The 22,110-nt window shown below is 42.4% G+C and overlaps 11 protein-coding genes across 11 annotated transcripts; 5 read left to right on the forward strand and 6 right to left on the reverse strand.

Moving 5' to 3' along the window:
- Positions 1 to 704: 704 nt before the first annotated feature.
- FA14DRAFT_108510 (uncharacterized protein) lies at positions 705 to 866 on the forward strand (the record flags this gene model as incomplete). Its single annotated transcript, XM_025495841.1, has 1 exon — positions 705 to 866. A coding segment is annotated over one exon (162 nt), but the record flags the coding sequence as incomplete, so codon positions are not given.
- Positions 867 to 1,060: 194 nt separating this feature from the next.
- On the reverse strand, positions 1,061 to 2,902 carry FA14DRAFT_95270 (uncharacterized protein). The gene has a single exon (XM_025503119.1). The coding sequence runs from the start codon at positions 2,769 to 2,771 to the stop codon at positions 1,173 to 1,175; it is 1,599 nt and encodes a 532-aa protein (XP_025351710.1). The 5' UTR covers positions 2,772 to 2,902; the 3' UTR covers positions 1,061 to 1,172.
- A 1,086-nt stretch (positions 2,903 to 3,988) lies between these two features.
- On the reverse strand, positions 3,989 to 4,804 carry FA14DRAFT_182759 (alpha/beta-hydrolase; the record flags this gene model as incomplete). Its single annotated transcript, XM_025501244.1, has 1 exon — positions 3,989 to 4,804. The coding sequence occupies one exon, from the start codon at positions 4,802 to 4,804 to the stop codon at positions 3,989 to 3,991; it is 816 nt and encodes a 271-aa protein (XP_025351711.1).
- A 322-nt stretch (positions 4,805 to 5,126) lies between these two features.
- FA14DRAFT_186374 (uncharacterized protein) lies at positions 5,127 to 6,897 on the forward strand (the record flags this gene model as incomplete). The annotated part of the gene is made up of 1 exon (XM_025501518.1): positions 5,127 to 6,897. The coding sequence occupies exon 1, from the start codon at positions 5,392 to 5,394 to the stop codon at positions 6,895 to 6,897; it is 1,506 nt and encodes a 501-aa protein (XP_025351712.1). The 5' UTR covers positions 5,127 to 5,391.
- Positions 6,898 to 7,289: 392 nt separating this feature from the next.
- Positions 7,290 to 9,762, forward strand: FA14DRAFT_182761 (glycoside hydrolase; the record flags this gene model as incomplete). The annotated part of the gene is made up of 3 exons (XM_025501245.1): positions 7,290 to 7,327; positions 7,809 to 8,120; positions 8,448 to 9,762. 3 exons carry the CDS (start codon positions 7,290 to 7,292, stop codon positions 9,760 to 9,762), a joined length of 1,665 nt encoding a protein of 554 aa, XP_025351713.1.
- Positions 9,763 to 10,362: 600 nt separating this feature from the next.
- Positions 10,363 to 13,341, forward strand: FA14DRAFT_115487 (uncharacterized protein; the record flags this gene model as incomplete). The annotated part of the gene is made up of 1 exon (XM_025496112.1): positions 10,363 to 13,341. A coding segment is annotated over one exon (2,979 nt), but the record flags the coding sequence as incomplete, so codon positions are not given.
- A 182-nt stretch (positions 13,342 to 13,523) lies between these two features.
- FA14DRAFT_105025 (alternative oxidase) lies at positions 13,524 to 14,539 on the reverse strand (the record flags this gene model as incomplete). Its single annotated transcript, XM_025495725.1, has 3 exons — positions 13,524 to 13,821; positions 13,892 to 14,316; positions 14,339 to 14,539. Coding segments are annotated over 3 exons (924 nt in total), but the record flags the coding sequence as incomplete, so codon positions are not given.
- Positions 14,540 to 16,143: 1,604 nt separating this feature from the next.
- FA14DRAFT_105060 (potassium/sodium eff) lies at positions 16,144 to 19,209 on the forward strand (the record flags this gene model as incomplete). The annotated part of the gene is made up of 1 exon (XM_025495728.1): positions 16,144 to 19,209. A coding segment is annotated over one exon (3,066 nt), but the record flags the coding sequence as incomplete, so codon positions are not given.
- A 156-nt stretch (positions 19,210 to 19,365) lies between these two features.
- FA14DRAFT_182765 (acetyltransferase protein) lies at positions 19,366 to 19,959 on the reverse strand (the record flags this gene model as incomplete). The annotated part of the gene is made up of 1 exon (XM_025501246.1): positions 19,366 to 19,959. One exon carries the CDS (start codon positions 19,957 to 19,959, stop codon positions 19,366 to 19,368), a length of 594 nt encoding a protein of 197 aa, XP_025351717.1.
- A 283-nt stretch (positions 19,960 to 20,242) lies between these two features.
- Positions 20,243 to 20,606, reverse strand: FA14DRAFT_96096 (uncharacterized protein). Its single transcript, XM_025503124.1, has one exon. It carries the CDS (start codon positions 20,485 to 20,487, stop codon positions 20,293 to 20,295), a length of 195 nt encoding a protein of 64 aa, XP_025351718.1. The 5' UTR covers positions 20,488 to 20,606; the 3' UTR covers positions 20,243 to 20,292.
- FA14DRAFT_193016 (uncharacterized protein) lies at positions 20,247 to 21,460 on the reverse strand (the record flags this gene model as incomplete). Its single annotated transcript, XM_025501974.1, has 1 exon — positions 20,247 to 21,460. The coding sequence occupies one exon, from the start codon at positions 21,458 to 21,460 to the stop codon at positions 20,726 to 20,728; it is 735 nt and encodes a 244-aa protein (XP_025351719.1). The 3' UTR covers positions 20,247 to 20,725.
- Between the last annotated feature and the right edge of the window lie 650 nt (positions 21,461 to 22,110).

Below are 22,110 nucleotides of genomic sequence, written 5' to 3' on the forward strand. Positions count from 1 at the left end.
AGCTAGATTTGCTTTACTTGTGCATGTCACAAACAAAGGTTGCCATGATTGCCTCAGAAACTGATCCCATCACGGGGACAGTACCACCGAGAAAGCGGCTAAGTCTCATACCATTATGGCAAAGACGTTTGGATTCCAGAAAGAAACAGCTAGAGCATCTTTATGACTCTCTGTCCAAGCGGAACACATGCAGTGCAAGCGAAGATGCAATTGTCCAAGCCAGTCAAACAGAAGCACTCTTTGCTCCCATTCAGATCGATTCTCCATCAAGTGAAGTGGGCAAGTATCTGACCTTTTCACCGACAGAGACGTCGTCTGAAGACACCAATCCTATCGCAACAGCCATCCCGGAGCCTGAAGACGTGGACATGGACTTTAGCCTTAGTGCCGCTTCGGAAGAAGATCCAGCTACAGTATCAAATGCCGATAATCTAGGTTTTTTCTCGGTTGGGCTATTGATGGCTGAGATGTATCCCCAGTCAGACCGAGTGAAAGCAAAGATGGAAGACCCGCTAGACGGTCAAGATGATCAAACTTCGAATAATTTGTCGAAAGGGAAACAGCGAAGCACAGATGAGCCCTCTCATGACGTTCAACGACGTGATTCGGCTTTGAGTCAAGATACGACTTCCAGTAACCATGACTCGCACAGCGGAGGAGAGTCATCGAAACATGGACCCGCAAGGGAAAGCAATTCCGGACGTTACGTTTGCCCACATCCTGGCTGCGGAAAGGTTTTTGCAAGGCAATTTCACGTTCGAAGGCACATTCTTACCCATGATAATAACAAACCCTTTCAATGTCCTCATCAAGGCTGCCATGCACGTTTTACACGTAGTGATAATTGCGCACAACATCAAAGGACAAAGCACGGTTTTAGGATGTGATCATGGTTGGGAGGTAGGGAGAAGGAAACCGAATAAGAAAGGAAAACAAACTAATCAATAGAGGAGGACCAGGTATATCATGCATGTAGAATACCAAAAATGTAAAGATACGGTTTGACAGCCACCACAATACATAAAATTTATACTACTTTCACTCTATGGTGATGAGTTTGGTAAATAAGCCATAAATTTTTCCAGAATGCCCTTCAGTTATAATAATACAAACATCTCTCGTGAAAATACAATAGTAGGAGTAGAACAAGGTCTGCCGCCACTCTGAAAAAATCAATCAAAAGAGCTTTCGATCCTACCAATGTTGCTGTACATACGAGAGTACGATAACGGGAATGCATGCTGACGATCAGGCCCAACAGCGTCCCAACCGGGATCCACAGAAAACACTCTACCTTGTACGTATTTACCTACTTTTGCTTCACTATGACCGATATCAATTTCAAATGCTTTTCGTTTTTGTTCAGATTCATCAAAAGAATCATGAACGGCAATCGTTCCAATCGTAGTTTCAAATTCAACTTTGCCTTGAAATGCACTCGAATGTGCAACATTCACCAAGCCCGTCATACTTGTTACTTCGGATAACAATTGCGTTTCTGTATCTTGATCTATAAACTTTACAGACGTTGATCCTACTTGAGTGAATGCCGCTACTTGCAACTTTCGCCAAGATGTCGTGCATGATTGTTCTGCAAGGATTTCCTGTTCTTTGCTAGGATCTAGGATCGCTAATAGACCACTACTTCTCAGACGCTCTTTATAAGTATCTCTACTCGCAATCACGTCAACTTCGACCATTGCTGTAGTAGTCTTGAGCGAAAGGTTGTCATATGCACTAAATTGTCCTCTCAAAGAGCCTTCTCGGCTTGCACAAGACACCTTTTTCGCTACCGCAACTTGAGTGACATTTATACCTCCATTTATAGTCGAAAGATTGACTTCATCAACAGCTATGATTGTCGAGAGTTGAATCGAGCCATTTTGCGAAACAATTGAAATCTTTGGGGCTGCGATTGTAAGTGTAGATGTTTTTGACGAAAGAAAATCGGAAATTTGGCCTAAAGAAGAGAGTAAGACGATAGACTCATTTGCCAATAAGTTCATCCTTAAAGTAATACCCGGTATTCTTGTATTTGCAACAATTTTAGAAAAAGATAATTTGGAGGATGAATTTGATCCATCGAAGATTATTTGTAGATTATCGGTAAACAGATCCAAGCCGGGAATATACGAACTCCCATCTCTGGCCAAGCCGACGGGAGTGCGGTAGATCGGTTCAGGAAGGTAAGCTATGATTGTGAGGTTTACAAATCTATTGATCCTTGTTCCCATCTCTCCTGATTGTAAGCTGATACCTTCGCTTATAATTTGATTGTCCCTTTCCTCTCTCGTCTTGTTTAAGCTGATCAGATCAAGAAGGTCTCTATGCGTGAACCTCGCTTGTATGACAACACCGATTCTATTCATTCCCGCATCACCATGTATCGATTTCCATTCATCTTCTCTAAGCTCACTTGAAGATCCTATCCGAAGCCAACCATTATACCCCGTCCCATTTGCTCTTATAAACGTTGCAGTGCTTGCTGATAGGGAAAATGATGCGCTACAGGTGTATTGTGGAATATGAGGCGAAAGCCATACTTTTTGTGGAACATTTTCTACTTCTGACCAAGAAGGACCTTGAATAGGCTGGCAAAGTACATCATTATTCCCCCTGCTTGTCGTTATACTTGCAACTTCTTCATATGCTGGAGGCGCTTGCGTCCATAATGTATCATTCCTGGCAGCATACTCTTCCGCCTCTCTACGTCTTGAGCTTTGTTCTGCCTCTTGATTTGCTTCTATAGCTTTTGTATTGATAATTGCCATCTGGGTCCTTGTGAGAGAGAGATAGGAAATGATGATAAAATATAAGGGAGTTGCCCTAGAAATGTAGCTTTACTTTAAATATAAACACTTAAGGTAGTGGGGTTAGGCAGTTTACCTGCTTACTTTTTCATATGCAAAGCAATGTAGACGCATGAGCATCTTAGGCGTTTAAAGAGCATGCTCAGCGCTACCCAATCGTTTGCCTTTACAACGATCAAAGGATACAAGACTTATGATTCGACTTGCTTTGATATGTTGTAAATGAGATTCTACTCTATATCTCTTTCATTTATAGCGAGAGCATCGGATCCGTCTCTAGAGAAAATTAGACCTTTTTATTGCGGGCACGGCACGGCACTGTTTGGCTTCGCAATTTGCGGGGTAAGATGGATTGAAGATATCTTATTCAGTGCACACGCTTCTCGTCTGGTTTAGACGAGACCACCATTAACTCCAATTAGTAAGATGGGATGGCGAAGGAATAAAGGTGAGGACACGATCCAACCATTAGACTCATATAATCCTTCAGATAAGAGTTCAAAGCATCTAAATAAACTTGAGATTCCATCGAAAGTCAAAGTCTATTCGCATTCCGAAATCGCAAAGCAAAACGGAGAAGATTCTCAGTATGTCTGTAAGTAAGAGAGAACTAATCTGTTGGTGGGTTTACCAAGTCTTACAGATGATGACAAACAGGGATCGTGATTGGACACGATATTTACGATGTAACGGAGTTTCTGCAGCAAGTGAGTATGACCAACTTTTTAACACATAATTTTTAACGTATTTATTCCATGTATTTTTCACCCTTCAGGTCCATCCGGGTGGACCAGAAGTCATCAAAGCTTTTGCTGGCAAGCAGTGCGACTGGCAGGTAAAGTTCTAAGAATTTGACAGACGAGGTGAAGAACGAGCTAAACCTTTTCTGTTCGCTTTTCAATCCTCAGTTTGAACTCTGTGAGTTTCAAAAAGGGCTCTTTGCAGCAAATGTATAAAAGAGTATGACTAAACATCTGACATTTTTCTCTAACTGAAGTTCATCGTGAAGAGCATCTTTTAGCATATAAATCTAGTCTTCTCATCGGAAAGACAGATTCGTATCTAAACAATCCGTTTCCGCGGCCACCAAGAGAATTGAAATCAAGCTGGAGGGTAGAATAGCAGATTTTATTGACACATGGGTATACTATCGAAATATGAAAAGACTGTTTGTGTGGTTAAGCATTAAAGAGGAAAGTACAGATCGCCTGTGACACTGCTGCGGGATTTTCAATGGCATGCCAATGACCTATGTCCTCCACCTGATGTACTTTCGTTGTCTGGCTTATGGCTTTGCTGAGTTTCGCTATACTAGGAGGAGGCGCCGTCTTATCGTCACTTCCAGATATAATAAGCGTGGCAGCTTTGATAGAGCCATAATTAGGGTCATGTGCAGAAGCCAAAGCTTTACAGGCATTGCTATACCCTAGGCTGTTTGTTAACATGATTGACTGTCGAACAAAAGCGATACAAAGAGGATTTTGATTCTTACTTTGCTCCGACAATCCTACTTGACAGATTGTATTCACGATACTGGACATACCCTTACGTTCTACCAACTGCGCTCTTGCTCGCATGGCTTCTTGCCCAGCTGCACCTAGAGCCTGTACGGGTCCAAGCAGTATTAATTTCTCGACGTTGTATTCGTCCAAAGCTGCAAATGTGGTTGCAATAAGCCCGCCCAGGCTATGACCGAAAAGCACGATAGGGACAGATTTCGAAATTTCCAAGTAATCCAACAAGTAACGAATATCTTCTACCAAACTATTGACACTGAGTTTCTCATTGTTTGACATTGGTGTGAGACCGTGACCTTCCCAGTCAATTAGAATGATATTATGATTTTCTTCCAATTTTCCCAAGGCGATGATAGCATCGAAAAAGTGTAAATTCCCACCTAGACCATGAACAAAAAGTGCAATAGGGCCTTGAGTTGTTCCCTTTTGTTCTAAATGATACAGCTTACCGTTTTTCAACTGAACCAAGTCTGTCATTTTGATACTTTGTCAATTGGTTTCAGCAATGATGAGTGTGAATATCTAAAATTCGACCCCCTCAACTTTCTCATTGACAAGGCAAATTGTACATGCCCTTTTCGGCTATAGAATGCCTCTCAATAAGATCAGAGTGAAAACACAGGCTGGCAAAGTGCAGCACTTCAAATAAGCGCTATTCAATCGTAATTGCTACAAAGAAAGGTTGTCAATCTCTACTGCAATACATTCCGTGCACCCAAAAAATCATTACACTTTTTGTGGGGTAAAAAACCGGCGCCGTTGACGCAAACACCATCTTTTGGTGTGAATTAATCTTTTCCCCCATTTCCGTTCATCGGACCCTGTAATACAACTGTACATTGTCAGCTTTTGTCATGTTTGTGTACGTAAGAATTTTTCTTGACTCGCACTTTATATTTAACTTTACAGCATTGACCGATTTCAGCTGTCTGTATACTTCTACTAACTCGTGACCCCGTGAAGAGGTGTACTTTGAAGGAAAAGTATTGCTAAATAAGTCGATAGATTTCATCTAATTTTGAATCAGTCCCACACTTCTTTCCTCTCCCTCTCTATCTTTAAAGATGCCATCAGTCCTAACAGATCCGAACAAAACCCGCTCAGGACTTCCTCATCCTGGATTCTACAGCTTTGACGTCACGGAATATGCACCCAAGAATTCAACGTGGAAGGTTCCATCGTGGGCACGTCAAGATGGTAAAAAATCGTACGGAAAAGAAGATATCAAAACGGTGAATGGTCTTGGGGATAAGTGGGATATGTTTCATCCTACAATCAAAGAAATCGATTTGACAAAGCCTGATCCAAGGATCAAAATACCTGTCAGAGAGATGGCAGGAACGGAAAAAGATAGTTTGATCCTGTTCAAAGATGTGAATATCATCGATTCTACTGGACGTGAACCATACTTATCAAGTGTCTTAGTACACGGGGAACGTATTGCCGAAATTGGTCAAGTAAATGAAAGCTTATACGAAGGCGTTAAAGTGATCGAAGGTAAGGGTCGATTTTTAATGAGTGGTCTTGTAGATGCACATACTCACTTTACCTGGACGAATGCTGGTAATCTCGACGCTCTGGCAACGATGGGTGTGGAAGAGCATGCTCTTTTTTCTGCCCGTTCGGCACGAACTTTTCTTGACTGTGGTTATACAATGTGTTTTGGAGCAGCTTCGGCTAAGCAAAGGATTGAAACAGTCTTGAGAAATGCCATTTACGAGAATGAGATCCCTGGACCAAGAATCTTAGCAAATGGAATGGAAATGGCACCAAGAGAAGGAGCTTTGATCGCCGGGATCACAGCTTTTGCTGACACAGATGAGGAGATTTTACAGCAAATCAAAATGCACGTCGATACTGGTGTTGATAATATCAAACTAAGCATGTCTGGCGAAGAGATCACAGAAACCCTTCGCGCTGAAGATACAGTGTTCCCGGATAAGCATGTTCATGTAGCTGTCGAAGCAGCTCATGCAGCTGGTAAACGTGTTTGCGGTCATGCAAGAAGCGATGAGTCAATACTTCAATGCTTGCAGTACGGAGTTGATGTGATCTACCATGCCAGTTTTATCAGTGATCAAACCATGGACGCATTGGAAGCACAAAAGGATCGAGTCTTCGTTGCTCCTGCTATTAATTGGATCGTGGCCACGCTCAATGATGCCGTTGCTTTCGGTTATACTCCATCTAAAGCCGAATCTGTTGGCTATAAACGTGAATTGGAAGTCGCACTCTCTGGCTTACGTGAAATGCGTAAACGTGGGATCAAAGTGTTGCCGGGTGGCGATTATGGCTTCGCTTGGTGTCCTCATGGAACACAACGTGATCTTGAGCATTTCGTTAATTTGATGGGGTATTCAAATATGGAAGCGATTATTGCAGCAACAGCATGGGGCGGCGAGCTGATGGGTCAACCAAACGAATTGGGCAAGGTCCTGCCTGGCTATTATGCTGATCTTTTATTGGTGAACGGAAATCCTCTACAAGACATCTCGCTTTTAAGCAAGCAGGGAAAACATCTTGATGTGATTCTCATCAACGGTAGAGTCCATAAACTGCTCTCTGACTAAAAGGTCGATGATGTTTCTCATGGCCATTGAAGCGGGGGAAACTATTTTTTGAAACTTTTTTGTACATTTTCTAATTTCTGCTATGGAGATTACAACGAGTCTGATCAAATCTTGTGACGATGATGTGATCTGTTTGCACGTATTAACTCTTTACGGTACCGACTGTCATTTAGGGTAATGTGCCAATCAGTAAGCAGATTCACTTGAAGATAGAGGCTCCGAAACAAAGATAAAAGGCAATGCATGCTAGAATAAAAATGCGACCACGGCACCGTATCTTTACCCCCAAGCTTCATTTCGAAAGAAGAGCCCTTTGAAAGCTTTATGAAGCACAAAGCTTGACTTTATCACATCATCTCCATCCGCATTTTTCGGGTCAAGAGAAGTCAATCATGGCTGCAAATCGCACGACAGACGACAAAAGAACATCGTGAGTTATTATGTATTCCAATATCCCCCACCCTGACATGATCACGACCGGTGATGTTGATTATCTCATCCAAAGTGACCGGAGAATGATTAGCGTTTTGTTTATGCGCTAGTCAAGAGATTCCCGTGAAAGAAGATGATCATTTTTAAAGTTTATTCCTGAGCTGCTTCTCTGAAACACTTGAACTATGTTCGGAAGATTTATTTATAATCCTGATTGGGCTATATTTGGGCAGATAAACGCTTTTTGCCTACGGCGATTTAGCCGGCCTCTTTTTGCGGAGCCCCGGTTTTCAAGAATATGAGATTGCCGGTTCTTGGCAAAAGAATTCGTGATGAAGATGATCACTTGTCGTGATGGTATATAATGAGGCTTGCTGTTGATAAAAATTTATACTGACAATGACTAACAACAATCTCCCCAAAATGCCTCACACATTCTCCCTCCTTCTCGTTTTCTGTTTGGCAATTTCATTGCACAGCAATTTCCTTTCACCCTCTTCCTCCGGTTTGGCACGTGCTTTTCCATTAGAGAAGCGAGCAGAAGCACAAACATTGACGATTTCAGGACAATCTGTTCGCGAATCAAAGTTTGGATTAGGTGTTTTCATCGAGAACAACATCAATTATGGAACTGATGGTGGTATCTATGCAGAATTAATCCGTAACCGTGCTTTTCAAGATGGAGGCAACTCGGACAATGTTGGATCAGGAACTCTTGAATTTTGGTCTGAGAACGGGGATGCAAGTTTAACCTTGACAGAAGAAAGTCCTTTATCTGATGCATTGCCAAAGTCTGTCCTTGTTGGTGGAAAGAATTCTACGTCTACTTAAGGGCTAAGGAACACGGGTTTCTTTGGTATCCCTGTGAAGAAGCAAGACTACACAGTCTCATTCTATGCCCGCTCCAATGCATCTTCCACCGTTCAATTCACAGCAGGTCTATATAACAAAGATAATTCCAAAACATATTCTAGCATGCAATACGAAGCAGGCTTGACTTCCGAATGGAAGCAATTCACCTTCACGCTGTCGAACGAAGCTGATTCCACCGCTTACGATAATACCTTTGGTCTTGATGTCGCAAAAGGAAGCCCTGACGTTTAACTTAATCTTATCAGTGTTTTTCCACCAACATGGGAAGGTACGACTGCCCGTCAAGATCTCGCACAACTACTTGCCGATCTTAAACCAATTTATTTCCGTTTACCAGGTGGCAATACGCTGGAAGGAAATTCGCTTAAACAAAGATTTGTTTGGAATAATACCGTTGGAAGCTTGCCAACTCGACCAGGCAGAAAAGGAACTTGGGCCGGGTGGGATACCGATGGCTATGGATTACATGAGGCGTACGATTTATTCACAAAGATGGGAGCAGAGCCAATCTTGGGCGTTTTTGCTGGATATACGTTGAATGGAGTGGCAGTTCCACAAGATCAATTACAGCCTTACGTTGATTCAGTCTCTGATGAGATTAATTATTTGACCGATACTTCAGGCACCTGGGCCGACAAACGTACAGCTGATGGCCAGGCAGATCCTTGGAAACTTCCCTGGGTCGAAATTGGTAACGAAGATTACTTGTCTACGGTCGGTAATGATACGTATAATGAATATCGATATGATGCATTCAGTGAAGCTGTCAAATCTGCAAACAATCAACCTGGCATCATCTCTAGCTCTGCTTATTATACACCAAAAGATAAATTACAAGCAATCGATCAACACGATTATGACGTCCCACAAAGCCTCATTCAGCGCTGGTCCGAACGTGATTCATGGCCGAGAAATGGTACACAAATTCCGGAATTAGAATTCAGTGCATTGAATAGTGGTCTATGCTCTGGCGACATTTATAACAATGAATGCCGATTGAAAGACCCAACACTAATGGGAGCACTTTCAGAAGCTACATTTATGATGGGTTTGGAGAGAAATGGTGATATAAGCTTTTCGGCAATGTATGCGCCTTTGTTCAAAAATGAAGCATCATCACAATGGACTCCGGATTTAATCGCTTTTGATATCTTGAATAGTGTCAAAACGACTTCATACTATACACAGTATGGCTTTGGTAACAATCGAATCGCTCAAGTGCACAATGTTACTGCAACTATGGCTCCTGGTCCAGTTTATTGGAGTGTAGGCACACCACAAGAGAAACCAGATCAATTCGTTATCAAACTGACAAATGTCGAAGACTCACCCCAAGATGTTGTCATTCAGTTAGAGAATGGAAAAGCATTCACCCTATCTGATGAAGCTCAATTATGGCAAATGGCGGGTACAGATGCTCAAGCGGCTAATACCATCTCTTCACCCAACACGATCGTACCTACGCAACGTGCTATCTCTGCCTCGGATCTCGTAAACGGTGCCTTACACCTCACTTTGCCAGCCTATTCCTTTGCTATTGTAAATATCAACTCTTCATAAACATGATTTTATCCAAACTTTAATTTAATGTATTGCTCTGTTTGATCTTCGGCAAAACATTCACTTACCAGGAACAAAAGAGAGTAAGAACCGGCGTCTTTTTGAAAATGCAATTGGGTTACAAACACACGATGACGCTTCCGCGGATCGTTAGTGAATTAAATCGTGGGGGACGGTTCGATTGTTGCATGCTTCTGTCGATCCGCCGTTGCCATGACACAAATCACCGTCTTCCACTCAAGATTGCCGATTTTACTCCACGTTTTTAGCGTGAATAGAATGCGCTAAAGAAAAACAAATGACAAAGTTTTGCGAAAAGAAGCTTTCCTTCTAGCAAGTCTGGAAAGAATAGTGGAGATATCCGACTTTGAGAGGAACATATAAATACAATGCTAATTTCACTTTTCAATTCGATGCATTCCCAGCTTCCCACTCCCCTTACTGCTCGCAATCATGCTTCCTAGCAAGAGGACAGCGCAAAGCTGGCTAGCCTTGATTGGCTTTGTCTCGCTGATTTATCAAGCAACACTCATCAATTCATTGCCTTCACCAAAGTCATTCACAGATCTTCAATCACGTCAAGCAAGCAGCGCTTCTGTTGTCTCATGGGATAAAAATACATTCACAATTGCAGGAGAAAAACTTCATATAAACTCGTTCGAATTTCATCCTTGGAGATTACCCGTTCCAAAGTTATGGCGTGATCCATTACAAAAACTCAAAGCTGCAGGCTACAACACAGTCTCTATCTATACTCATTGGGCTTTAATTATGCCTTCGCCCGATGCATCTTCTGTCTCATTAGATGCCCCAGCTAATCAATTAGCTGAATTCTTAACGATTGCCAAAGAAGTTGGTCTTTTCGTCATCTTACGTCCTGGTCCTTACATCAACGCAGAAACAACTGGAGGTGGAATGCCAGGCTGGGTACAAAACCTTGATACGGAATTGCGTACAAACACAACTGTTTTCGACAATGCTTGGGCTCCATACATGAAAGCAATCGTTGACGCTGCCGTTCCGTTCCAAATTAAAGCCGGCTCTTCAGATAATAGCATTGATACCTCTGGCGGTACACTCTTGGGCGTTCAAGTTGAAAATGAATTCAGTGATGATCAAGCACAATCTGAATACTTTACTCAAATTATGGATTTCTATCGTGCAAATGGAGTTAATGTTCCAACGACATTCAACGCTCTTAGCGGTACGGATGACTATGATAACAACACCCAATTAGATATTTGGGGTCAAGATAGTTACCCTCAAGGCTTCAATTGTGCAAATCCTACAAAATGGTCAGCTGTTTCCAACTATACAGACTTAAATCAACTACGACCATCAAATCCCGCTTCTATTCCAGAATTCCAAGGCGGAAGTTACGACGCTTGGGGAGGAAGTACGTACGATGCATGTGCTTCCTTGACAAACAGCAGCTTCGTCCGTGTTTTCGACAAATCCGCCTTGGGTGATGGTGTGAAGTTCTTGTCGAGATATATGGGATACGGAGGTACGAATTGGGGAAACTTGGCTTTCGGTGGCTTGGTCTACACAAGTTATGATTACGGAGCGGGTTTGAACGAAAAGAGAATTATTCGTGAAAAGCTTCGTGAATCGACGTTGCTAGGATCTTTCTTGCAATCTTTCCCAAGTTTTTCAAATTCTGATGTCCAATTAGAAGGTACGAATTTAGGCATTTCTCAACAATCGGAAGATATTGCCGTGTCACACCTTAAACAAATCGACGGCGGAAACACTTCTTGGTACCTCGTTCGTCATGGCGATTCTACCTCAAGCTCGATTGCAACCTTCCGCTTAGATGTTGATATGGGGAATGGTAATACAACAACCATCCCACAACAAGGTAAAATGTCTCTGATCGGTAGAGATGCTATTATGGTTCCTGTAAATGCGCCTTTCCCAAGTTCTGGCTTGACATTAAACTATAGTACATCAGACGTGACTTTCATGGGTACCGTTGGCCAACAAGACGTGATGGTTTTGCACGGCTTTGCTGGTTACACGTACGAATTCGCATTGGCTGGAGGCTTGACGGCAAATTCTACAGATTCATCTGTTAAAATTCAACAAGTTGGTATTGGCGCTACAATCCAATGGACACCTGCTCAAAATGCTGCTCAGAATGTTCAAGTGAAAACATCTGATGGAAAGCAAGTTTTGATTCGTTTGGTGGATATTGAATATGCTCAAGCTCTAGGATTCCCTTCCACTGCATCAGTTGCCACACTTGATGGTATCTTGGGTCGTGGAGATCGTGTCGTTGTTCATGGTGCATATCACATTGCAAATGCAACTTTGAGCAGTGACGGAAGTACTCTCGCTCTTGCCGGTAGTTTGAACGGAACGTCAGCATCCAACTTGGATATTATTGCACCTGAAAGTGTCAAGCAAGTCACATTCAATGGAGGTAAGCCGACATCATCTTCTTCAAACGATCAAAGTTTACAAGCTTCATTCGCAGCAGCACCACAAGATGTTTTATCCTACGAAGCACCAGCTCTTTCGAACTGGAAATACCAGGATTCTTTGCCTGAAATTCAGTCAGGTTTCAAGCCTGATAGTAATTGGCAATCAGCAAATCTGACGAAAACTCCCAATGCTTGGTTCGCCAGTGCAAATACAACAAACGTTCTCTTTGCTGATGCATATGGATTCCATTCAGGTGGTGCAATTCTTTGGCAAGGTCGCTTCAACGGTTCATCCGTTCAAGCTGATCAACTTCAAGTCAACTATATCGGCGGCAAATTCTTCTCTTCTTCGACATTTTTGAACGGTAAATTCGTCGGTGCAACAAATGTACCTTCAGATTCAACAGAAGCATCTGCAACTTTCACTTTGAATATAGACATGTTTGTCGATGGTGAAAACGTGTTTACCGTTTTGATGGATTCGACCGGACTACAAGAAGATGGCGGAACAGTGACAAACGTAAGCGGCTATCAATATCCACAAGAAGATACAAAGCAACCAAGAGGAATTTTAACATTTGACATCCTAAGCGGTGGCAAAGCACAAACTGATTTGAAATTAGATTGGATCGTGACGGGCAATCAGGGTGGTCAGAACCTTTTGGATAAAGTCCGTGGTCCTCTGAACGAAGGAGGATTTTATGGCGAAAGACAAGGCTGGCATTTGCCTGGATTCGATGATTCGAAATGGTCTACGACCGACCCAACTACCACAGAAGGTGGTGTGAACGGTTCAAGCGTTCGTTTCTACCGTACCAGTGTTTCGCTCAATATCCCTGATGGATATGATGTTCCAATATCTATGGTGTATGGTGGAAATGCAAGCGATTCTTCTCAAACCTGGAAGAGCTTATTCTTCATCAACGGTTGGCAATACGGTAAGCGATTTGTACAATTCGGACCACAAACAAATTTCCCAATCCCTCCCGGTATTCTCGATCCTAAAGGAGATAACACAATCGCTGTCGCTCTTTGGTCACCAGATTCAAAAGGAGCTACTCTGCCAAAATTGAGTTTGGAGAAGCAAGGAGTATTTGTTGGACCTGTTGATTATTCCGTCAACAATCCTACCTACCAACAAGTTCGTGGTTAAATCTTTTCATAACATCCTATTGCGAAATACTGCAAATTGAATTAATGACATTCCTGATAACGAATAGAGCGGTGAGATATTGATTAATTGAATTATGCTGGCACACCTTTCCTTCCTTCAAATGAGGTATGTTTTGAGTCGGTCTTTTGAGCGGGAGGTTCACCTCCCCCATTTCTGCGCTTGATATCCTCATTCTCAAAGTATGCGATAGCTTCATCTCTTGTCAATCCCCAGCTCTTTCCTCTGAGTTGAGGGGAGGGATCACCATAAGCAAAAGGATTGAAATCTGAAGGCTTGAGTTCGGCAAAGGTATGATTGATGTAACGATGATTGGCCTCGTCAGCACGCAAGAAACGCATCACGTCTAGTATTTGTGCATTCTTCTCCAATCCCCAATAATCGATTGCAATTTGAGGAGCGGGATAATTATCCCATTCGGGCAAGCGACCTTCTTTGATATCATCGATGATGCGGGAGTAACTGAAAGGAGTGAATGGTAGCTAGTTAGTCATTTTTTTTTTAATTTATAATTGCCACAATGTATACTCACGTCAAAACAGCTTCTTCTTCCAATATACCAACAAATCGATGTGCAACTCGAGGAGCGATTAGATAAAAGACAAAGAAGAAGTTCCAAAAGATACCCTGAGTAATGATTAAGAATGAACGCATAAACCATCCAGGATCGTACATCTTGAGTGCGACTAAAAGATGTTGTCTTTCGTTTGCTGCGTCTGCCAACATTGTATTAATCCAACCACCATCACGTCTTAGCAAGCGAAGGCTGTGCAAATGTCGCAATACGGCTGCTACCATACCTGGCACGCCAGCTACACTTTCTAAGAATACTATCCGTATTAGCCAATCATCTGGTCCGAAACATAAATGACGTTTTCGCATTTCTCCCAATTCCATTTCTTCGGGAAGTTGATCTTTTGTGGAAGAATGTTTTTTTAACAGAAACAGCCGCTTGTTCTTCATACTTTGGTAATCCAACTTTGACCAGAGTTTTCTCTGATCCTTTTACACGTGGAAAACGTTCTCTATGCTTTGGATAACGTGTTGCCACATCGAAGAAGTATCGCATAAAGTTTACCATGAATGCTGCAATACGGTCACCAAAGCCGGTCAGCTTTCTATGTACCACTTTGACGCTGTCCAAATCTTCATTTGTGTAGGTTGCATGATGCATTGCCCATCCAGGTTCATGTGTATCACGTAAAACAGTTTCAGGAATCTTTCCAACTTTTAAAGTTGACGATGGTGGCATTCCAGTCGTGACCGGCTTTTTTACATTTGTGATAGAGGATGAGCTGCTGTCGTCTTGTTGAGTAAGGGGTGAAGATGTATGCAGTAGATATTTTTGCTTAATCCACATTTGGTCAAATGAGATGAACGAAGGATGCTCAACGTTGATCCCACCAGGAATGGCTGACCGCCGGAGCGGAGTAAGATTGGAGTGATTGTTGTCATGAGGATGATTTCTGAGTTGATAGTATTTTAGTTATTGTCCGAAGAGGTTATCCTATTTATATCTTCACATACGGAAGATTCCGTGGATCACATGGAGAATAAGGAGCATTGCGGATGAATTCCATGGACATGACTAAACTACATATCCGCCCCATTGGTTGATCAGCCTTAAAAAAGCCACGAGGTACAAAGGTGCATGCTAAGCAATTCATCAGTAAAGAACATATTGATCAGCCAATTGGCGTATTTCTCCAAGCTAAAAAAGAAAAAGAGCCCGTTGGGTCCTGACGCGGATTCCCGATTGCCCATATTCTGCCGACAACCAGACACGATTTCACCCGTGCTTATATAAATTAAACAATATGACTCAGAACCATTACAATGAGTTATTCTTACCTTGAGGTAAGCGGCAAGCGCTGCTCAACACGATTGATCTGAATCTTTTATCGAAATCACTTACCGATCGCGATGATAGGCTTGGAACGTTTAGAGTAACAGGAATTTTTATAACTTACAATAATAGGAGTCGAGATCAAGTTAACAAGCTTTCGGAAATGTTTTAGTTGTTATATGCCATAATCATAAGATTTATTTCTTGAACGAAAGTTGGCTATGAGATCGAATTTCAATATGATCTTAGTCAGCAATGAACCCTTTCTTTATCTTTCTTACAAAAGATCGAGCTTGGCTTGTTATTTATAGAACCGCTGTTTTGAAGTTTTGACAGATGATGGCTATACACAGCATGTAAGAATGTTTACGTACATTTTACCGCGTTTATGCTGTGCAACAAACAATCCCAAGGCACAGGAACACTATCCGATTTGCCAAGATTTTGCCAAGACTTCTCCGCCTCCACGGTATATGAACAGATCCCTACACAGCCATAAATGATCAAAAGAGCTATATAAAAGACTCTCAATACCATCCTGACTTCTAATTGATTCCCTCGTAGAACGTGATTCAAAAACTATCAAAAAATACTACATCTTTATTCTTCTTTCTTGGAAGAATATCAACCTTGTCAACGTATCCTTTATCGTATTTGTTCCTTTCAAGAGCCTTTGAATTTGTAGTCAACGCATGGCAAACCGTGTGGATGGAAAAGCATTGACTAGCAACGGAATTGGAAAAGCAACAACCTATGTTCCATCAACTGAAGCATGCACTGAAGAAGAAGGAGAGCCACCAAATATAGTTGTCCAAATTACTGAAAGTAATCCAAGCAGCGATGCAAGTTCATTACGATCAATCCCTTCCATTGGGACAGTGGAAAATGTTGCAGAAAAACAAACCATCAGCGATGCCAAATACATCGTCCCAATTACTACCACTACCGCACATATCCAACAAGCCACGACCGAAGCAAAAATTGATTTGCATCGACCACATACCTTAACAACTGAAGAAACTCTCAATGTTTTTAAAGTTGATTTTCAAAACGGTTTAGCCACCCAAGAAGCCAAAGCAAGATCGGAAACAAACGGTCAAAACGTTATCCGTGAAGCAAAAGGCGTTAGCATCTGGTCAATTGCTCTACGTCAAGTCGCCAATGCCCTTACAGTGATCTTGCTGGCCGCCATGGCTCTCTCTTTTGGTGTTCAAGATTGGGTAGAAGGTGGTGTGGTGAGCGCAGTGATTGTGGTGAATGTCGTAATCGGCTTTGTACAAGAATACAAAGCGGAAAACGCTCTCGCCTCTTTACGTTCACTCTCTTCACCTACTTCTTCTGTCATTCGTGATCAAGGCAAAATTCAAGAAATTGATGCACGTCAAGTGGTAGTAGGAGATATCGTTCACTTCAAAACAGGTGACGTGGTTCCAGCTGATGTACGAATTATCACTTTGTCAAGCCTGGAGATTGATGAAGCACCCCTTACAGGTGAAAGTGTTCCTGTACTCAAGACTAGTGATGCTCTTCATGATGTTGCAGCAGCACCACTTCCACCAGCAGACCGTACCAACCTTGCATTTGCAGGCACAACTGTTACCAAAGGTCGCGGTGCAGGTGTTGTGGTCGCGATTGGAATGCAAACACAAATCGGTCAAATCGCAGCAGCTTTGGACAAAAAGAATGCCAACAAGCATCACCTCAAAAAAGCTGATGGTAGTCCAGCTGCATGGTACGTTCGCGCTTGGGAGCCTGTTGCAAAACTTCTTGGATTACGAGACGGTACTCCACTACAACGTAAGCTTTCACGTTTTGCATTGATCTTATTGGGTCTCGCAGTCATTTGTGCAATTATCGTGTTTGCAGTCGCAGAATTTGACTTGAGCGACGATGTTATCTTATATGCGATCGCATTGGGTATTGGAGTTTTACCGGAAAGTTTAGTGGCCGTCTTAACAATTACATTCTCCGTTGGTGCAAAACGAATGGCAAATTCAAATGTGATCGTACGTAAGCTTGAAGCGTTAGAAGCTTTAGGTGGCGTGACGGATATTTGTTCAGATAAAACTGGTACTTTGACCCATGGCAAAATGATCGTCGATAAGATTTGGACGCCAAGTGGTAGAACATTGTCCGTCGAGAAAGGAGGTACCTCCGTTCTAGAGCCCGTTGGTCAATTAGTCGGTAATGACAAGGAGAAGATCGACAATGGTGATATTGATGCGGCCACCAGACAATTGTGTTTAGCCGCTTGCTTGTGCAACGTTGCCCAAATTTGGTACGATGAAGAAGCTAAGCAGTGGGCATCTCGTGGTGATCCAACAGAGGTAGCATTGCAAGTTCTCGCACGAAAGGTGGACATGGATCGGGAAGAATTACTGAAAAGTAGATTTACCTTTGAACAAGAACATGCATTTGATTCAACAACCAAACGAATGACAATGATGTTCACTGCCAAAGATGAACACGACAAGCAATTGTTTATGAAAGGTGCTCCTGAACGTGTTTTGGAATGCTGTTCAACATATTCACCTGCTAATTCGAGTAGTGACATTGCAACCTCTCTTGAGCAACAAGTCAAACAAAATATCTTGGATCAAATGGAAACCTTGGCATCTCAAGGACTGCGTGTGCTGGCATTTGCAAGTAGAAAGGTGGATGTGGACTTATTGCGCAAGAACAACAACAAGTACATATCTTCTTCCTCCATTCAACTCGATCAACCTGAAAAAGGTGATCAAAGTGAATTAGCCCACGGACAATTGCCTCGCTCTGAAGCCGAGCAAGATTTCCATTTTGTTGGTTTGTGCGGTTTATATGACCCACCAAGGAATGAAACATATGGTTCAGTAAAATCTTGTCAAAATGCCGGCATTATCGTAAGAATGATTACCGGTGATCACATTGCAACTGCACGTGCGATTGCAAAAGAAGTTGGAATTTTGGATGGAAGTGAATGTGAAAGTGCAGTGATGAGCGCTGGTGATTTCGATCAATTATCCGAACAACAAATTGATGCTTTGCCCACATTGCCTCTAGTCGTTGCACGATGTTCACCGACAACCAAAGTTCGAATGATCGCAGCAGGAGCAAGAAGAGGCAGATTACTCGCCATGACTGGTGACGGTATCAATGATGCTCCCGCTTTACTAAACGCTCCAATTGGTATTGCAATGGGAAGTGGAACTGATGTCGCAAAAGACTCGGCAGAATTGATTTTAACCGATGATAAGTTCGACAACATCGCAAAAGCAGTCAAGGAAGGTAGAACGGTTTTCAAGAATATTCAACGTTTCATGATCGCCCTTTTGGTCTTGAATGTTGCAGAAGTCCTGCTATTGTTAATCGGTTTGGCCTTGCGTGACGCAAAAGATGATTCAATCTTCCCCATTTCGCCGATCGGTGTTTTGTTCTTGAACTTGATTGCCGGTTTGCCCGCTATTGGATTGGGATTCGAAAAGGCAGAAAAAGATGTGATGCGCAAGCCACCTCATGACCTCAAAGGTGGTGTATTAAGCAAGCAAGTCTTATGGGATTTGTTCGTTTATGGTCTCACAATGGGCTGGACATGCTTGATCGTATTTATTGTCATGTTATTCGGAATTGGTGATGGTTCTCTTGGATTCGAATGCAATGACGATGGGCCGTTTTGCCACAATGTCTTTGAAGCACGCTCTGCAACATTCACTGCTCTATTTTTGCAAGGCTTATTGATTCCTTGGCATTTGATCTCGATGGAACAAAGCTTATTGCGCATCAACCCAGTCAAACGGTTACGATCCAATCCATTCTTGTTATGGTCAGTCTTGTTTGGGATTGTGACGATTCCAATCTGTCTCTATGTTCCTAAGTGGAATACTGTTGTTTTTCGTCAAGCAAGCTTGGGTGGAGCAGGCTGGGGTATCGCTCTTGCAGCAGTTGCCATCTTTTGGCTTGTTCTGGAAGCTTGGAAGTACTTTGCTCGTCGAAACCATTGGCCATGGCTTACAAAGATTTCAGGCGGTGATTGCTCGCCATTGCCAAAGAACGAAGCTGAAGAAGCAAGCAGTAATGCATAAGTCATGCCACCGTGTCCTGTTGAATTCCTTCCCTAGTCCCTCCCATCCGTATCTATAAAGTGACACAATTAAATATCGTTATCCACAAACCTAAAGAGTGATTCAGCATTCATTCGTCATGAGAAGATCTTTGCGCATTCGGACTAATGGGATCGTGATTTGGTTTACAATAGCTTCTGTTTCTTCCACAATTTCATAGCCATATCTGGCATAAAGAGGCTGTCCGCTTAGAGTTGCCATTAGTTCGACGTTGCGAAAACCATGTTGAACAGCAGCTTTTTCGCATGTTTCCAATACTAACTTTCCAACACCTTGTCTTACGAAATCAGGATTTGTATACATTGCTCTTATTTTTGCCGGATCATGAGCGGGGTTCAATAAGTCAGGCCTGCGTAAATCGATACTATGATCACCGCCATATAAAGTTGCCCTTTTGCTCCATCCTCCACAGCCCGCAATCTTTCCATCCTTTATTGCCATTAGATATGTTCCATCTTGGATTAATTGAGTATCTAATCCCATAATTGCATGACTAGCGATAATTTGATCCGGAGAGAGAAAGGCAGATTGTAACTTATCAATTGATCGTTTCATCAACTCTCTCAATGCTAGTAGATCAGGCATCGCGGCCCATCGTAGCTCGAATTTACCCAAATTGGCCGATGATCTTGACTCATTTCCTTTGGGATCAGCCATCATTGCTGGTTAAGAGATGATGAGAGCTGATTGTCAGCCAGTGAGTCTGATGTTTTAGCATTGCGTTAATCAAGAATCTTCTAGCTTCTTAAACTGAAACTTTTGTGGCGGGAGGCCGCGTTTGTCCAACGGGCTAAGTTGAGATATCGTGCGTGGTGGAAGCTAAAAAGAAAGATAAGAGCATAAATTCTTATCTTTTGAAGAAGAGGCGCCAGGAAGTTTATCGTTTGATAAGAATGAGCTTTAGGTACAAAAATATTATAATATATACTTCTGCGATGTAATGTATCTGATCTGATCTTGCTGTCAAACAATGTATTGCCAGCGGACATATCACACTAGCCTGACTCGCAGGTGTTCCTGTGATGAACTCAGAAGAAAGACTGAGAGGTCAATCCCTTCAACGAAAAGAATTTGAGCTGCATCCTGGCAACCTATCAAAAGTAGCCTATGCGTAACAATCTGGAGGCACAAATTCTCACATCTTCCTCTTTCACACACCACCCTCATCATTGAGATCTCGCGCATACATCCATGCGTCTATCCGTCATGTTCAAGATAGAATATTTCGAACATGCTCACAATCTAAGGTGTTCATAAATACATCAAAGGCGCAAGCATGGATAAATCTGGATAATTTTTTTTCTCTTATCGTGGAAATGTACACAAAAGAGAAGTGATAAAAATGGGAGAGTGACGCATTTCTGCAGCATTGCAGATTCGTAATGGTCAAAATTAGAGAGAAAGCTTTCCAGCAGGCAACACCTCAGAAGATCTTCTTGCTGGATGAGTAAGCTGCTTGAGCACTGGCTGAGGGTGTGAAACCATTCTTTCCCAAATCGTTCTTAATCTTCTGCTCATTTGTGGTTGGCTGACCTGGTACCATTGAATCGGATGGCAGGATGACAACATCATGCAAGGCTAAAGTGTCATAACCCAAATTGTACGTCTTGTTATCGATGATGACTGATCCTTCTTTAATTCCCTTTGTTTGTTGATCGTAGAAAGATGCATGTCTCAAGGTAAAGCCTGTATTTGTTTCAGTTTTTGGACTTCCCTGGAATGTGATATCAATCACTGCATCTCCACCGCCTGGACGGTAGTAGTTTGCGTAAACTAATTGACGGTTGATTTGTTCTTTATTTGCTCCATTATAGTCGCATTCATGATGATCGATCGTTGCCCAAGAATTCTCATCGTTGTGTGGAAGTGCTGTTGCACACTTACTTTTGTCGACTCCATTTGCGATTATGAAACCGTATTCATCGGGAGAACGGCTGTAACCTGCGATCTTGCATTCGTAAAAGACAAAGTTGACTGGTGTAAAACCTTGAGCAACTTTACCTAAGAATGCAAATTCGCCATTGATACCAACTTGATTGTTATTGATGGCAATGTTGCCGCTATACTTTGGGCGACAGTCGGAGAAGCTTGCACTGCTTGATGCCAAAAAGGGTAGCATTAAGCAGGCGAACGTGAGAAGAGAAGTAGATTTCATCATTTTGATATATTTGAACAAAGATAAGATGGACTATTCGTTTTTCGAGAAGTGGTGAGGAGCAAGCAAGGTAATATTAGGATTTAGCTTTCCCTTTTAAACCTTTCACATTGGAGCAGAACCTCTTGGGGCGGATCAATTCAACCGCTTCATATCGAGCAAGTGTTTGTGACGTGTCTTGCGGCTTTCCTAACGTACTCCTCCGCTTGCGGTTTGACGTAATGTTGTGTACTGCGTGGTAAAGTTGATTTCTGGTCAAGGCACGGAAGAATTATTTAGGGAGGCAAAACAAATTGACGGAAAGGAATGAAAGGGGCTCTCCGCTTCATACGACAAAAACACTTAGGGACAAGCAGCGGATCTCCGTGAATATTGAATTGCGGTACCGTTGTAAAAAAAAAGGAGCGAAATATGCAACAAAAATGCTTTTGATGAAGCTTTCATTGCACATTAACTTCGGGCTGTAGGCATACATTCGATGATACCGATCAAAGCAGAAATGACAGAATTTCGCGTTCCTGGTCTTGGCATTTTGAAAAACTGAGGAGCCGTCTTGCCTGTTCGCTTTTCAGATCGATGTTTGTTTACTCTATCAGACACTGGAGGCACAATATCCGAATGGGGCTCATTCTTCACAGCGCGAAATGCTTCAA

The sequence above is a fragment of the Meira miltonrushii genome (genome assembly GCF_003144205.1).
Source record: "Meira miltonrushii strain MCA 3882 unplaced genomic scaffold FA14scaffold_8, whole genome shotgun sequence".
Lineage (NCBI taxonomy): Eukaryota > Fungi > Basidiomycota > Exobasidiomycetes > Exobasidiales > Brachybasidiaceae > Meira > Meira miltonrushii.